Below are 14,522 nucleotides of genomic sequence, written 5' to 3' on the forward strand. Positions count from 1 at the left end.
TCTACATCTGGAGGAGAGATAGTGGGATCTGATTGTCAATGTGAGAGGGTGCCCATCTCAACCCCCCATTCTTTTGGTGTGTTTGTTTAATGTTGTCCATGCATTAAATTGCTTATGTATGTGCATTTGCATTTACTTGCATTTATTCTTTGATGGTACTAATATGATGGAATGGGATGGAATGGAAATGAGAACGGTCAAAAAGGTGAGATGGGTCACGTGCAGGTGCCCATGTTTGCATGTGTGATTGCAATGATTGGTTGTGCATCATTTAGAATGTTGGGTTAGGTGTCAGCAGTGCACTTATGTGCCCCTTGTCCGTAGGGGGTTAGCTACAGACTAATCCCAAATTATGTGGCTACTTGATCAGCAGTGCACTTGTGATAAGATGTGTGATATCAGTTATGGATGTGAGACAAGATACGACGTACTGTATGCCTGTGGATATATTTATGATACGGGGTTACTTTTAGGGGTTAGCCGGTGTGGCCCGGGACCCGTACCGGCACTGGCTGGCTCCTGCCTGTGGCTTAGCTTGTATTCCTGAGGCCCAACGTACAGGGTAGCGAATGCCACCTACGTCGGTAGCAGTTATACCCATAGGTTATAAGACTTAGTAATGGACTAGGGAATGAGAATAGTTAATTAAATGGACTCATGAGCATCATTTTCTATGTGTGGAGCATGCATTGCATATGGATGTGTGTGCTTGTTATCCCCCACACCTCACTGAGCATTACCAATGCTCATCCCTTTTATTTACTCCTAGATGTCGAGGTTGAGACCAATATTTTTCCGACTTCCTACTCTGATTATGAGACAGTAGCCATGGATAACTTGGCCAATCTTCAAGAAAATGGAATTGACTATGGACTCGACTGCGAATGCAACGACTGCAGCTATGGAGGCCAGTACTTCCAAGGAGTAGACTTACCAGGGACTATTCTTTTTATGTAAATAAATACTTCCGCGAAAATCATACTTTTTGAGGATCCGAGCCTTTTTGGAAGATGTCATATTTTGTGTGTATATATATATGGATGACAATTTTGATGGTTCAGACTACAGGTATACATGTTTTTACTAGGATCACTATAACATAATTGTCAGTTGTAAATAGCTTGTGAATCATTATGCATAAGATATCAAATATCACATAGAAGCACTGGGTGAGTATGAATTATTTATTTGTTTTCATATATCCACTAAATACTCTGATGATCATGACTTTTAGATATAGGTGGTTGTGGTGTTTTGGACTCTCCTAGAATTGGATCCTGGGGAAGTATCAGGCTGACTAGGTGAGGTAACGTATCCAATGCCGGCATACCTGTGCCAAGAGAAGGCTGGGTGTGACATATGATCCTACATTTTACAAGACTTGGAGCAATAGATAGAAAATGTTAAAGCACATGTGGCCAGACTGGAAGGGCAAAGTGGGCGATGTTGTGTTGAATTGGTTCTTTTACCTATGGTTTAAAGTATCTCTGATACGTATCTTAAACTTAGCCGACCGATATGGTGATTGATACTAATACTTTAATCCTTGATTTTTAGCATATCTTTGATACGATATGCTACCCTCTAATAGATATCTTAAATTTAGCCGTCGATACGGTGACCAATAGTAATACTTTAATCTTTGCTTTTACCACAATATCCCAGCACATGCCACCAAAGACCCTACTATTGGAATATTTTTAAGACATTGTAGGGCAGGCTGGGGAAGAAGTGAAGGGGCCCACTATTTAGGAGCTTATGAAAGTGTATTTGCCTCAATAAAGAAAGGAGCTAGAGGAGTATAGAGGACTTAAGGGGATATTATGGTAAGAGTACGATGTCATTGTTATTTGGAGAAAATTGCATTGCCACCCCCTGAACTTTGGTCCTTATTCTACGCCACCCCCTGGATTTTTCGAAACGTCAAAGCCACCCCCTAAAAATTCAAAAAATTCCAAATCGGTCCCTGCCGTTAGCCGACCGTGTTAAATGAATGAAAACCGGTTAGTATTTTTATAATATACCCAAAATACCCCCACCTATTGTGAGAGGACAATATTGCCCTCTCTTTTATTTGCATCTTCTAAACCCATCTCCCATCTCTCATCTCACTCCTCTCACTCACTCGGTCGGACAAGAAGAAGAAGACGACAACAGTACGGTAACCTGCAACTCGATTCTCTTCCCTCCGGCGTCCGAACAATATTTTAGGGATTGGTGCTTCTAGGAAGGTTTACAGCATCATCAAAACTTGTCACAGTTGAGCATCTCTGATTTTCTCTATCCAACATTGTATCTGTGATGTTTACTGTTGTGCATGCTTCCTCAGGTACCAGCAAGAGCAACGCTAGGACAGTCGGAAAGTGCGGTGTTGTAATTTGAAGAAAGGGGTACCTGTTGACCAAATCACATAAGGTCACTGTGAGGGTAACAATCTAAAGTTAAATCATAATGGCCCAAGTCCCTGAGCTCAGTTTTGTTTGAATTTTTATGAATATTTGTTTGCAATTCATCAACTTTCTCCGTTTGGTTTTGGTTAGAGTGATGGTGGCGATGGAGTTCTCAGGTTACTTCCTCTTATGGCAATGATTATCACTTTGGGAACGTATGGATTTTGGACAAATTGCTTTCACTATGGCTGAAGCTAATGAGTACATGGATTGTTTATGGCTTCCTCAGCACATGCCCACCTGGACAAATTTCTTTCACTGCGGATGAATCTGGTGAGGATAAGGGCAGAGTCGCGGAGAGAGAAAGATAAAGACTAAAGAATAACTCTCTATCTCTCTGGGTTTTCTCTCCGAAGCCTCTATAATTTATGTTGTAGAACATTAGGATCAAGGTAGAAAGATAAAGGATAGACAATAAGTCAGTACATGAAGCGATATAGACGACATTGGACAAGGGAAGATAGAACAGATGAAGCCAATATTGTTCAGGGGGAGACCTTCGGACGTCGGAGGGGGGAGAATCGTAAGCCGGAGGGAAGAGAATCGAGTTGCAAGTTACCGTACTGTCGTCGTCTTCTTCTTCTTGTCCGACCGAGTGAGTGAGAGGAGTGAGATGAGAGATGGGAGATGGGTTTAGAAGATGCAAGTAAAAGAGAGGACAATATTGTCCTCTCACAATAGGTGGGGGTATTTTGGGTATATTATAAAAAAACTAACCAGTTTTCATTCATTTAACACGGTCGGCTAACGGCAAGGACCGATTTGGAATTTTTTGAATTTTTAGGGGGTAGCTTTGACTTTTCGAAAAGTCCAGGGGGTGGCGTTGAATAAGGACCAAAGTTCAGGGGGTGGCAATGCAATTTTCTCTTGTTATTTGTGATGGTTGGACTGGACCCACTAGACAATCATCATAAACTTCATGATATATTGTGATAGTAGGCATGTGTTCCTTTAGTCAATGGATGCATCAAAGGAAAGGAAGGATGCAAAATATACATATACAAGTTGTTAAAGTAGGTGGTCCAAGAGGTGGGGATAGAGAACATTGTACAAGTGGTGACGGACAATAGTAATAACTTCAAAAAGGCAGGGGAGAGACCGATGAACAGAAGGTAACACCTGTTTCGGACACTATGTGCAGCCAAAGGCATTAACCTCATGTTGAAGGACATGGGGAGAATTCCTTAGTAGGAAGTGTGGTCAAGAGGGCAAGATAAGATACACATTTGTGTACAACAATGGACTTGCCCAACAGATGTTGAGAAGTAAGCATGGTGTAGTGACTTGGTTAGGATGGGAATTACTCGATTTATCACCAACTACATTGCCCTGAAGAGCTTTGAGGAAAAGAAGGCAGAACTTAGATTTATGTTCACTTTAGAGGAGTGGTTTCGTTGGAGAGAGTTGGGTTCCCCATAGGGTATGGCAACGCAGAAAAACATATCTAGTGGTTAATTTTGGCATACCAAAAGAAGGTCATTATATTACTTAACACAGTAGTGAAGGCCTTGACGATTGTCAACTTTTAATCCAGTAGTGAAGCTCTTGAGGATGGTCAACTTTAAGAAGCCCACCCTGCCACACTTTTATGTTGTAGTAGAGATTATAAAGGACCTCGTGGCAGCAGCAATACCACATGGTGGCAAGAGCTACATTCAAATAGTGCAAGATCAATGGAGGTGCAACTTATGCATCCACTACATAAGGTTGGAGTAGAGAACATGTTTGAGATAGCAATTGATTTCTCTCCTCCTTACATTACCAGTAATATATATGTTCCCTTACAGCTAAGTGTATACCCCAATAAGCCCACATTACATGAAATTCCCTTCATACCCTGAAACAAGTAATCTAACAAAAAATTATCACTTATTATTTAATGAATTATTTAGTAATTATTTTTTTATTTTTTAAACTTTGAGAGAACAAAAGAGTATCGAAAGGAGGAAGGCTTTTGAAAGGGGAAAATAGGTATTTTGAAAGTATATAAAAGGTCATGTGGGTTGACTGGCTAACTTAAGGCAACACCATTTGTGTTGAGTGACCCCAAACATAACATATGAAATGTTAGGAAGCCTTTGCATATATAATTCTGAATATGGGGAACCTTAGGTATAATTTTCCCTCAAGAGAAATGTAGAAGTTAGGGAGGAGCAGTGAACTGGGATTCGAACTGGAAGGAAAAGCTTTGAATCTGCTTACCTTATAGGTTTAAGAAATTAAAACTGATTAAATTTAATGATTTAATCAAGTAATATGAATATTACTACTCTGGGATCTAGCCAGCATCTGAAGCTCCAGCATCCATAGCACAAGAAAGCCTTAATATTTCAGTTGATTTACCAAGATCATATACTTTATTAGAAGGCAAACATAAACACAAGACTACCAAAAATCCTCATAAATCCGTAATATGTACCTTCCTGGGTGAAAATTTTGTACTCCCAAATCCTCATCCCAAAGAAATATGTAATCATAAATGGAGACGACATCTGGATGAAGAAAACGCTTAGCAAACCACCTGGATTAATAAAAAGGAAAAGGCATGGGAGATCAGGTCATTACGTTTGTAAGCAAACCAGAATGGCAAAACCATAGAGCCAGACCGGTGCATCCCCCTACCCTGCTGACAGATGCTAGAGATGCGTCCTGACATTTAATGGATTTGCCTGGGAAATGTCATTTGCAGAAAATGCATCTGACTGCATGACCATAAGCAACAATTGCCAATGCTTAAATTGATCTTCTTAATTTTTCAGGTTAGTGACCCTATGAGGCAGTATTAGTTTCATATTCCACTTGCCAAAGCAGAATTAGGGCACAGAAAAAGAAAATAACAGTTTGATTTCTGTTATTTATTTGACCAATTAAACCTTGAGGGGATTTTGCCCACGCGGCCGCGGGGGGGTAGGACCCTTGTGGAGATGCTATATTTCAAGAGCCACAGATGCCCCACCCCCTCCTGCCAAGATTGGGTACCATTTGCAACACTAGGTGGTAATTCTGGATTTTCTCCAAAACACATTCTCTATTCATCACTGCCCTGGAACATGCCATATTCAGCAACAGCACATCAAACCAATGCCTACTTGAGGCCTAGACAACTGACCAGCCTTAGGGTTTCTAGGTGATACCATCCCAGGCAAGGCAACTAGGGGTTGCAAAGGCTCCATACCCCCTAGGCATTAGCCAGGTCACTGCCTATGTGTTTCAGCACTTTTGTGCAGTTTTACTACCAAACAACAATAGAAATTAAAAACACCAATATTGCGGACGTACCATTTTGTTTGGTTTAGAGCGACTATATGAATGACCTTGTTGTTCCACTCTAGATCCCGCCAACCATCGACATTACCATCATAATGGAACAGTATAACAGTAAAATTTTCTGCAAAGAACTGAAATTCATAGAAATTAGACAGAAACTGCTTCACTGCAAGCTCTGTGGAACCAAAAAAAAAACACTATACCTTTTGAACAACTGTGTCAACATTTTGTTTCTGTTTAATTCCTGCTGGAATTGCCAGTAAGCTCCGATAACTAGGAATATCAACCTGGAAAATGGAAAGTACCATGCATCACTAATAGATATAATTTATTTAGTGTTCAAATGAGTAAAAATCACTAGAATAACATCTAGCACACAGAAGATTATCAAGGGTAACTGAAATCAAATCTTTTTAGGGTCGAGAGGTAAATAAGGTAATGATCAATATGAGAAGGAAAGTAAAAATGTTCAAAAACAACATAAAGATACACAGTGCCTGCTTTCCAGAGTATGTAAGTCACCATATCAGAAAAGAAGCATACCAAATCAACCAACAGGCGCTAGAATAATCAATAAAAAAAAAATTATCTACCATATAAAGTCCATTGTTTCTAGAATAGAAGACCAAGAGGATAAAGGCTTCTGATTTATCCACCAATTCCCATAAAGTATTCATTTTTTTTTTTCAAAGATGCAAAAGCTTCTTCAATAGGCTCTGAAACAGCCCAAGGAAGCATGTTCAAAGTATCTGAACACTGCAGGCAAGCGCCTTGATATGTCAAAATTGATTAGATCCAATACAATATGATTGATCCATTGAGTGCCAAAACTACCTGAGTACATATTCACAGGGATGGATTAGGTAGGTTAAAATATTCTTCATTTGACTAAAAAAAATGTTAGTGATGACCCATTTCTATAACTATGATGAAAAGCACTCCCACTAAAAGATACACCTGCCGCATTTTCGCAGCATTTAAGGCGTGTTGATCATGGCAGTGGGTGGGGGGCAATAAAGCACACAGTGTGAAAGAAAGGAAAATGGTTGGCTTCGTCGATCAGTAGCAAATGACGCAAGGCATGAGCCACACCGGAATTCCTACCCTTCGTCGCGAAAGTGCCCCTGCTAACCATCAAAATCTTGTCCCAAAATGTTCCGCACGTAAACAAGTCATATAGGAAGGAACATACAACAACAACAACAACAACGAAGCCTCATCTGAACTTAATGGGGTCGGCCTAATGGATCCAAATAAAGACAAGGAGGAAGGCAAGTAAAAGAAGGAACATTCTGGCTATAAATAAACTGGGACTGACTTGAAACGATACTAGTCATTAAAAAATCACACAACTCAGCTTTATCCCAACCAAATGGGGCCGGCTACATGGATCCTTAACCCCCCTCCCAATCAGCTCCATTTAAAGCCATACTTGTGACAAGGCCTAAGCTATGCATGTATTTCTCACTACTTCTCCCAAAGTCATTTTTGGTCTATCCCTGGTTCTTTTAGCTCCTTGAATCAAATGGAGCATCTAAAGGCATCCATTGTACATGGCTATGCCACCTCAAACGACTTTCTCACTGCTTATCATGTATTGGAACTACTCTCAAATCAGCTCTAACTGTTCATTCCTAGTTTTACTTTACAAAATCCATCTTAACATCCTCATTTCAGCGACAATGAGTTTATCTATATAATATTTCTCAACTGCCCAACATTCCGCAGCATACATCATAACCGGCCATATGATTGTCCTATAAAAATTTCCTTTAAGTTTTAATAGAATACATCAATCACACAACACTCTGGACACATGTCTCCACTTCATCGATCTTATTTTAATCCTTGTGTAACATCATCCTCCAATTCACCTTCTTAATTTATGATTGAACCTAGATACCTAAAATAATAATTTTGTGGAATCTCCTTCTCATTTTCAACAATCATAATCCGTCCTAATGTAACTAAAGATACACACTATATACTCTATTTTCGTTATACTTATCTTAAAAACTTTGATTCCAAGGTTGATTTCCATAATTCCAACTTGGCGTGGACACATGTCTCCACATCAATCCTATTTTAATCCTTGTATAACAGCATCCTCCATTTCAACTTCTTAATTTATGATTGAACCTAGATACCTAAAATAATAATTTTGTGGAATCTCCTTCTCATTTTCACCACCTCATAATCCATCGTAATGTAACTAAAGAAACACACTATATACTCTGTTTTCGTTATACTTATCTTAAAAACTTTGATTCAAATGTTGATTTCCATAATTCTAACGTAGCGTTAATCCTTATTTTTGTCTCCTCTTGTAAAACAATATCATTAACAAAAAGCATACACCAAGAGACCTGATCTTGACTGTCTCTAGTTAATTCATCCATTATAAGCACAACCAAATAAAGTCTTATAGTTGATCCTTGATGCAATTGGGAATTCACTCTTATCCCCCCACAATTCTTACGGAGGCACATAGAAGCAGTAGGACAGAAAACTGAATGCCCCTCTTCCATTTACAGCCCCAACAAACTGTAGCTCAACAGACAAATGTTATTAAAAACATAGAAGAACCCAGAATATTTGGGCCCAGGAACCAATGATCCTTAATGAATGAATAGTTATGGTAGGTCCAGCTCATGTAGCCCCAGCTAGCTGACTATCCAAATGTTTCAACTACACATGAAGGGGTGTACATTCCCAATCAATCAACTGCCTCCTGAATTGGAGTGGCCACACCACAATCTGTGCAATTTCCTAATAGCATTCCTTGCTTAAAGCTTGTTTAGCAACTGAATCCCATCATAAACTGGGAAAAGCTTTCATCAAAGACATCCCCCCACACCATTTGTCACGCTAAAACCTTATTTCACTAACATTACCCACTTCCAGACATATCAAGCTGGTGATCTCACCTGCAACTTTGTGTCACTCCTCCAATAACTTTTTTCAATATTGAAACTGCCCCATCCAATATAAAGCATGGCAGGTACTTGCCTTCGGTCACCTCTACACAAATTGTTGGGCATAGTATCAAACCATATAGCAATTTTCTGGGGAGCAATACAATATCCCATAAGTCCATGACTCTCAACTCTATTGATACACCTCAACTGACCTTGTGCTAGGGCCACTCTATTCCACACCACCAAATGATCATGTTTCTTGTCCTTCCCGCTATAGGAAGTGATGTACTATTGCTACGATGGATCAACCCAAACCCGCTCCAGAACCCACACCAAAAACCAAATCCAATTTGGGATCAAAGTTACTGGTTTGGGTTCAAGCATACTAGAATATTCTAGGATTTTATTCTATTTGTAATCTTTTGTTTTAGATAGTTTCTAGATAGGTAAGAAGTTTTCAATTTGAGCCTTTCTTTGTTTCTAGCTATATTAGTCTAGATTTTAGGAGATTTGAATTTTATTTTAGTCTTTGACTTTAATTAGGAAGTTTGAAATTTAGTTTATTATAAATTAGGCATGTAACCCAAGTCATGGAATTAATTGATGGAAGAATGAATTGACTTGTGGCCAAGCCTGCGTGGCTGTCTTCCTCCCCCCCCCCTGTCCCTTCCTTCGTCTTCTCTCCCTTAATCCCTCCTTGCAAACAACCCCCCCCCTTTTTTCTTCTTCTTCCCTGCGATCTCTCTGTCTCCCCTCTTCTCCTGTCTTTCTTCCTTCCCTCTTTATTTCTTCTTATTCTTCTTTTCTGATTCTCTTCCAACAATCTCTGTTCTGGAAATCCATTGCAGCTTATCCCCTCCCCTAATAATCTGTCATCTTTTCTTTAATGTTCTGTTTCGTTTTCTGCAGCAGTCCACCCACATAGGGTCGCTGAAACTCTTCCAACAAGCCTCTGTTCAACCTCTGATTTAGGTCAAAGAAAACCAACATATGAGTGACATTAATCCCTGAAGATTTACTCGGAAGTAAGCTGCAAGGTTGGGCTAATCGAAGCCTGCAACTGGGCTGCACTGCACCCACCGCCAGGTTCCATTTTCAGGTTCTTCCCATATCCTCCCAGCCTTCAGATCTGAGCACCCATCTTGTGAGTTTAGTCGAGCTTTCCCTCGGGCCCCTTTGTCTAAGATTTCAGGCCTAACAGAGAAGATTCTTCTCTCCTGCTGGTTCTACCGCCTGTAACCCCTTCCCAAGGTTGAAGACGACTTATGTTCTTCTCCTTAATTAGGTAACTAATGCCCTTAGCCCCACCATTCAGATTGCCCTTTCCTTTCTTAGTATTTTACACCTTGCCATTGAATTCTGTCCATTCCAATATTGCCCTCTCTCACCATACAATTCCCCCCTTCTTTCATTCTTTTAGTTTCCCATATTAATGACCTTTCTCCTCTTTGTTACAGCCTGCCATTGAGTCTCCCCCCTTCCTAGTTTACCCCTAGCCAATAAATAGTAATCCCTCTTCAAATCCTATTGCTTCTTTATTTGCTAATAGCTCCTTGAGAATTCTGATATATATTACAAAACTGCCATTGATTCTGATATTTGTGCTATTTATTGGGCCCACAACCAACCGGGGTTGGTCTTTTTGGGGGCCCACCGGCCCGCATTAGGGAGCGTCTTTCTGAATTTTCTGACTACAAAACTACTGCAGTTACAAAAAAGGTAGAAATTACGGAATGAAACAAAATGTTAAAAGAGCTCTCTACCCAGAAGGACCAACTTGTGACTTGGGATAAGTTCCCTATTTCCTCCTAAAATACCTAAGGGAAGTTCTCTTGATTGACCACATAGCTGTAGCCTGTAGCAGTACACTTCATACAACAATGTGTTTCAGTATCCATGGAACTGTTATTCAATTGTTTGTGCCAAACATAAGTCAGCAGACAAATTTAACGATCCAAACTTACACATTCTTTCAGACAGGAAAAAAAATGCTCACAGTTGACAGATAGAGATAGAAGACTAATGTATGCAACAAATTAAATTCATATGAACAGATCCTATAATTCCCACCAATGAAAAACTTGCAGTTGATCAAGATCAGAGTCTACCTTTGAGCGACTTGCCAACCACAAAGGCTTCAATTCCAAATCTGAGTTTGCTTGAATGATACCACGAGGTAAATAGTCCACACTTGCAGAAGCCAGTTCGGCATCCTAAAATAGAGACTTCTTAGGAAAATGATGAAGTTGAAATGCAAAATTACAAAGACATTCAACCATGAAAATTGAAAGAAATCACTTCAATATGTTTTGGGGGAAATGAGAAGATAAGCTCAATTGTTAATTGATAGCAGGGACTAAGAAGGTTGCATTATTTCTTTTAGAAGAGCTCAAACCAAGAAAAAGGTAAAGATAAAATTGCAAACAAATTTGACAAGAAAGGTGCAGCAATTAAGATCATTACCTTGACTGTGCCGAAGGGATGAAATCCATCTTCTATCTGGCAGTTTCAGAAAATTGCATCAGCAAGCTCAACACCCCCCCCCCAAAAAAAAAAAAAGTTACAGCCATTAGTCTATGTTCAAGAGATCTCTATTAAGTACAAAGAAGTTGATGCTGGAGGATATTTAAAGTATCTATTGGACAAATGCCAGGATGGTCCACCAACAGAATGTAAAATCTGACAAATGAGCAAGTGCCCACCACACAATCACTTCCACTTAAATTTTACCCAAATATATATATATATATATATATATACACTTCCACATAAGAGATTCCTCATTCTTTCTTTCTTTTGTTTTGTTTTCTTTTTCTTTCAGGGTTTATATAAATATATATATATACTTCCACATAAGAGATTCCTCATTCTTTCTTTCTTTTGTTTTATTTTCTTTTTCTTTCAGGGTTGGGGGGAAGGGAAGGAAGGATGGTGATCATCTCAGATGACCACATTTCCCATTAACAAGCTATCCTGAAAGTCTGCCCAAAAGAATCTTACATTTCCCCCATGGTGGAAGATATAACAATCACAGGATTGATAGTATTCACCTACCTCTGCAGGTAGATACTGATAATTAGTTGTTCTATACACAATAAACAACGTAACTGCGCACAAAATTGCCAAAGGCAGCCGTTTCATCTTAAACCCATGTGTTCCCTGCACTCAAACCCATTATACATACAGTAATATTAGAAACCAAATGACCCATCAAATATGAAGGCATAATAACTCATGCGTTTCTCCCAACAAAAGGACGAGAGCAATACTAAAACACAGATAATTTTACCCCATCAAAAGAGACATTTCTGCTTCTTGATAGCCATCTCCAAGGTTTTATTGCCCTCATAGACAACCACAGTCTCTATTTTTGCTCAAGCATTCTGTGATAAAGTATGCAAAACCAGTAACAAAATCAGCCATATTCTAAGCAGTTTAGAGAGTGATTGTAACGACAGGGGGTAAGGGTTCCTGTAAGCAGATTCAGCCAAGCTTTGAAAAGGAAACTAGAAATAATGAAAAACTAATAAGAACCCCCATACTATTTCCATGAAGGAACCATTTGCTTATACTGAATCCCAAATTGCTCCAAACACACAAGAAATGAATCAGCTAAGTAAAGAAAACCAAAGCAAAAAAAAAAAAAAAAATTGAAAGGGTTTACTGTCTAACCGGAAATGCAGTATCCATAAGGGGGATGGGAAAAGAAAGGTGGGGGGAGGTTGAGTAGAAAAAGTACTGTAGTGGAAATACCGAAAGCCTCATCTAGTCATCTTCAGACAAGTATGCTGCTTATAAAACAGAAAAGGAATATAGAATGCACTAAAATACACAGCGGAATAATGGGAAAGAAAAGAAGTGGCCGAGACACACTAGTTCTGTTACCCCCTTTCCCTTTTTCTCTCAGTTACAGAACGGAACTGGACGGGGCTTAACTGCCAAAGGATTTCAATGCATCATCCAAGATCGACAAGAAAATTTATTTTGAGTTAAACTTCTTAAATCCAGAAATAGGAAGTGTCAGTAGGAAGCTAAAACAAAAGCATTTTGCGATCAAATATGCCCGACATCTACCCAAAAAAAGAACAAATATACCCGACAAACAGGAGAGAAAATCAAAACAACTTGATTTTACCTTTTCTAATTTCGAGTTGGATTGGGAAACTGCCCAGTGCAAATTGAGAAATTCCCGCCAGAAGGGAAACTTAATGATCTTCTCCGTTGAAAAAGGAAATATTCGTCTTCTTTTTCTGGGGAAGATTAAACAAACTATCTCGCAGGAATTCTCTCGAAACAGAATCCCTCGCAGACCGCAAAGATGAAATTCGGCTAGAGTTTGTTGTTTTGTTTCTGGAGATTGAGAAATTTCACATCGGTTGGAAAGAGAATTGGGATGGGAGCACTGCTTTCAACTTTACTTTAATCCCAACCTCAAATTAAAGCAATAAATTTTAACTAACGAACAGAAACCTCAACGAATAAGAACGATTTACTTTCCTGATGCGCTAACACAAATCTCTTCTTGTTGCACACATGGAATAAATTTGATAGAAGCAAACGATTCCACAGCTCATTCTCTACTACAAATGCGGAAATCTTCCAGGCCAAACAACTGTCGGTTCTCCAAGGAGCCAAACAAGGATCTCTGCTTTCTGAACGGTATCAAGTCACAAAAACGGGAGAGCGAACGATCTCAGGAGAAGAAAAATCAGCTAGAAGATCCACGAAGTTTCAATAATCTGTATCACGAGCTTCCTTCTTTGAATCAAAATAGCGGAAAAAATTAGAAGAATACCGTCCGGAACTATCTTCGGAAGCTTTGCAGCCAAGATTAATGCGAGTTTCGCATCCTAAAAACGATTCAATCTCGATTTCCAGCAAAGTAAGAAAGAAAACCAGCGGCCCCAGAGAGCAGAGAGGAGCAGAATAAGAGCAGGGAAGGAAAGAACAGAGAGATAATGAAGAGGGAACAGACAGTTAAACAGTGTCTCTCTTCTTGATGCTCTATCAACGGACGAGATCGGCTTGGCTTTTGACGTATACAGATGCCATTTGTCAATACGAAGACTATCCCTCTCTCTTGTGCTTTTGAAAATGTTGGAGATTGTTTCGTCTTCTACCCACAGTTTCACTTCCCGATCGGACGGTCTAAACTGATCCAATCATCCAAGTGGAATTGGGGTATGAGATCCAATAAAATAGCTAGAAATCTATAGAAGCACAACCAGAATCTGACACGAAGAGGTTGACACGCCCATTATAATCTGGATCGGATCCAGTTGCCTCTCCAAATTTGCTGGTGCTCTTAGCATGATTGCATTCAATTAAATTTGGGAGTGTTAAATTTGGGACCGCTAAATTTTAGATACCTCTAGGGCCCGTTTGGTATCGTTCTAAAAAAACGTTTCTGGAGTGTGTGGTTTCTATACATGTGAGGTTATCAATAGTGATGGGAACTTCACCTTTCATGTCGGTTAGGGTGGTTATATGTCCTCCTTCGATGTGTCTTGATGCAGTAGGGGTGTCAACCGGTCGGGCCGGTTCGGTTTGGAACAAAAAGTGAAAAAAAAACTGAAAAAACGAGATTGGACGGAACTCCAAAATGGAGTTCCGTCTTCCCAGTTTCGTTCCATTTTATAAAAAAAAAAAAAAAAAATTTCCGAAAAAAATCTGAAATTTTAAAACAACATTTTTTCGTTTAAAAACTGCGTTTTGACACAGAAACTGAAATTTTCGTTTTTGAAACGAAACATCGTTTCTGGAACAGAAACGATACCAAACGGGCCCTAAAACTGTACTTATAATGGTCTCGGTCGGGCGCCCAACGGTTCAAGTAGCAAAACCGAGACCGACCATTTATAAACGGGCCGGGCTCAAGCCCGACATG

At 39.5% G+C, this 14,522-nt stretch overlaps 1 protein-coding gene across 1 annotated transcript; it reads right to left on the reverse strand.

Annotated features, from left to right (window-relative positions):
- Nucleotides 1-4,869: 4,869 nt before the first annotated feature.
- LOC122066426 lies at nucleotides 4,870-13,684 on the reverse strand (the record flags this gene model as incomplete). Its single annotated transcript, XM_042630230.1, is given in 8 exon segments — nucleotides 4,870-4,971; nucleotides 5,730-5,848; nucleotides 5,921-6,004; nucleotides 10,744-10,848; nucleotides 11,099-11,134; nucleotides 11,690-11,794; nucleotides 11,925-12,018; nucleotides 12,771-13,684. Coding segments are annotated over 7 exon segments (611 nt in total), but the record flags the coding sequence as incomplete, so codon positions are not given.
- Nucleotides 13,685-14,522: the final 838 nt, after the last annotated feature.

Source organism: Macadamia integrifolia, unplaced genomic scaffold (genome assembly GCF_013358625.1).
Source record: "Macadamia integrifolia cultivar HAES 741 unplaced genomic scaffold, SCU_Mint_v3 scaffold2387, whole genome shotgun sequence".
NCBI classification, from domain to species: Eukaryota; Viridiplantae; Streptophyta; class Magnoliopsida; order Proteales; family Proteaceae; genus Macadamia; species Macadamia integrifolia.